The sequence below is a fragment of the Pteropus alecto genome, unplaced genomic scaffold (assembly GCF_000325575.1).
Source record: "Pteropus alecto unplaced genomic scaffold, ASM32557v1 scaffold41, whole genome shotgun sequence".
NCBI classification, from domain to species: domain Eukaryota; kingdom Metazoa; phylum Chordata; class Mammalia; order Chiroptera; family Pteropodidae; genus Pteropus; species Pteropus alecto.
Genome location: NW_006430464.1, coordinates 519,775 through 522,129, shown reverse-complemented (window position 1 = coordinate 522,129; position 2,355 = coordinate 519,775). Strand labels below are relative to the sequence as shown.

General features: G+C 66.2%; 1 protein-coding gene across 1 annotated transcript in view; it reads left to right on the top strand.

Annotated features, from left to right (window-relative positions):
* The window catches only part of IGLON5 (IgLON family member 5), a 19,090-nt gene that overhangs the window by 15,423 nt on the left and 1,312 nt on the right, over positions 1 to 2,355 (top strand). The window contains exons 5-7 of the mRNA XM_025048694.1: positions 163 to 282; positions 1,599 to 1,733; positions 1,919 to 2,039. Coding sequence (XP_024904462.1) covers positions 163 to 282; positions 1,599 to 1,733; positions 1,919 to 2,039 — 376 coding nt within the window. The remainder of the gene's footprint in view (positions 1 to 162; positions 283 to 1,598; positions 1,734 to 1,918; positions 2,040 to 2,355) is intronic.

Here is a 2,355-nt window from a genome sequence, read left to right as displayed (position 1 = left end):
GCCTGAGGGAGGCGGGGCTGGGGGCGGGGCTCCGGGGCCTGAGGGAGGAGAGGCTCAGGGCTGGGACCCCTGGGTCTGAGGGCCGAGGGGCTGGCAGCGGGGACTCCTGGGTCCTGGGAGCCCGGAACCCGCCCCTCGCTGACCTCTCCCCACACCCCGCAGTCCCTGCCCGCATCGTGAACATCTCCGCGCCTGTAACAGTGAATGAGGGGGGTAATGTGAACCTGCTTTGTCTGGCTGTGGGGCGGCCGGAGCCCACCGTCACCTGGAGGCAGCTCCGAGGTGAGGACCCAACCCCTGACCCGAAGCCCCTTCCCCCACTCCACAGCCTGGGCCCGTCGGTTCCCCATATCCCTAGCTAGATTCCCAGAGTCCCCCTTCTCTCCACTCCGGATCCCCCCAACCCTTGCAGTGATTTGGCTCCCCCTCCCACCTCGACCCTGCTTATTTCCCCGTTGGACCCCTGATCCTTTGAGCCTTCACCAGTTGCCATTGCGGCCACGGTGATTTCCTGCAACCCACCTGCCAGACCCCAGCTTGCCCCCAAGCTGTCCCTACCCCCAGTATCCCCAAACCTTGCCCGCCAGCCACAGGACTCTCCTGGACTCCCGGCCCCGCCACCAGAGGGCCTGAGCCAGGTCACAGCCCGTGGTCCCCATGTTCGTGTCTCCTGGTCACTTCACCCCTCTCTGCGGGGTGCTCCAGCCCAGCAACTCTCAGTGTTGTCTGTCCCCTGAGCAGCGGCATTACCCGGGGACTTGCCAGAAATGCACACTCCGGGGCCTGCCCAGGACCTGGCGAGCGGAAATTGCCCGCCCTACCCCGTTTTAACAAGCCCTTCGGGTGGTTCTGATGGCGGAGCTGAGACCCACCACCGTAGGCTACCTGCCCCCCAACCCCCACCCCCAGACAGCGCCCAGGTGCCTGGATGTGACCTCCCAGATCCCAGCATCTCTGCCTGGATCTCCGCCGCCATTTCCCAGATCCCTAGATCCTCCTTCACTGGGCCTTTGGAGACCAATGGTCACTGGATCCTCTGAGACCCCAAGTCAGGTCTCGGACCCTGGACCCACCCCCACTGAGTCATCTGAGCCCCACAACCCTGGTCTTGAGATCATGGCTCCCCCAGATTCCCTAAGTCCCAGAGGGTCTTCTCAGCCCAGTGATCTGTCATAAGACCCCAGGTCTTGGGATTGCTGATCCCAATCACCGGATCCAGATTCTCTGAACCCCAAGAGCTAGATCCCAGAACTGCCCCCCCCATTGGATCTGTGCTCCTTGGATCTTTCTGAGCCCCGAAATACTGGGAGCCTCCCCACCAGGTCATCTGATGTGAGTCATGGGCTCTCAGACCCTTGAATCTTCTGTATCCCACAATCTAGGACCTTCCGCATGCCCGGACCCTCACTCCCTGCCCCCACACCCAGCAGGAGATCCCAGTGCCACCCCCCACCCCACGCCCCTCCTGTCTCCCGCCGACCCGGGCCCTCCAGGCCCTGCTGCGCCCACCCCGCTGATGTGTGCCCGTGTTGTCCCGTGTTGTCCCGTGTTAAGTGTCTGTGTCTGGCCCCGCCTCCTCCCCTCCCCACCCCCCACAGACGGCTTCACCTCCGAGGGCGAGATCCTCGAGATTTCCGACATCCAGCGGGGCCAAGCTGGGGAATACGAGTGCGTGACTCACAACGGGGTCAACTCGGCGCCGGACAGCCGCCGCGTGCTGGTCACAGTCAACTGTGAGGCCCCTGGCACTGGGCGCGGAAGCGGGGCGGGTCCCGGGTCTCCGAGGAAGAGGGGCCTGAGCAAGGAGAGGCCTGGGGACCTGGGCTCCCGGCACGGAGGGAGGAGGGGGATGGGGGTGGGCAGGACCCCTTGGTTTGCGCCTGGCTGGGAGAATCCGCTGACCCTCGCCCCTCGCCAGATCCTCCGACCATCACCGACGTGACCAGCGCGCGCACCGCCCTGGGGCGGGCCGCCCTCCTGCGCTGCGAGGCCATGGCGGTGCCCCCCGCGGACTTCCAGTGGTACAAGGATGACAGACTGTGAGGACGGCTGCGGGGCGCCGGGCCACGGGAGGAGGGGGTCCCTCGCGATCTTGGCCTGCAGTGGGGCGGGGCATGCGGAAGGTAGCGGAGTCCCCGGCCCCCAGGACTAGGACGATGGGATCCGCTGGGACTGTGGGGACATTCAGGAAACGTGGGTCCCTCGGTGCTGAGCGCCGGAGCCCGGTCTCCCCGGGCCGTTCAGGACAAGCTCGGGGATCGATGCCGAGTATCTGGCAGGGAGCTTTGGGAGACCCCTGGGGCTGCAGCCCAGCAGGGCCTGGGAGACCACGGGGGCGCGCGGCGGGAGAAGCGA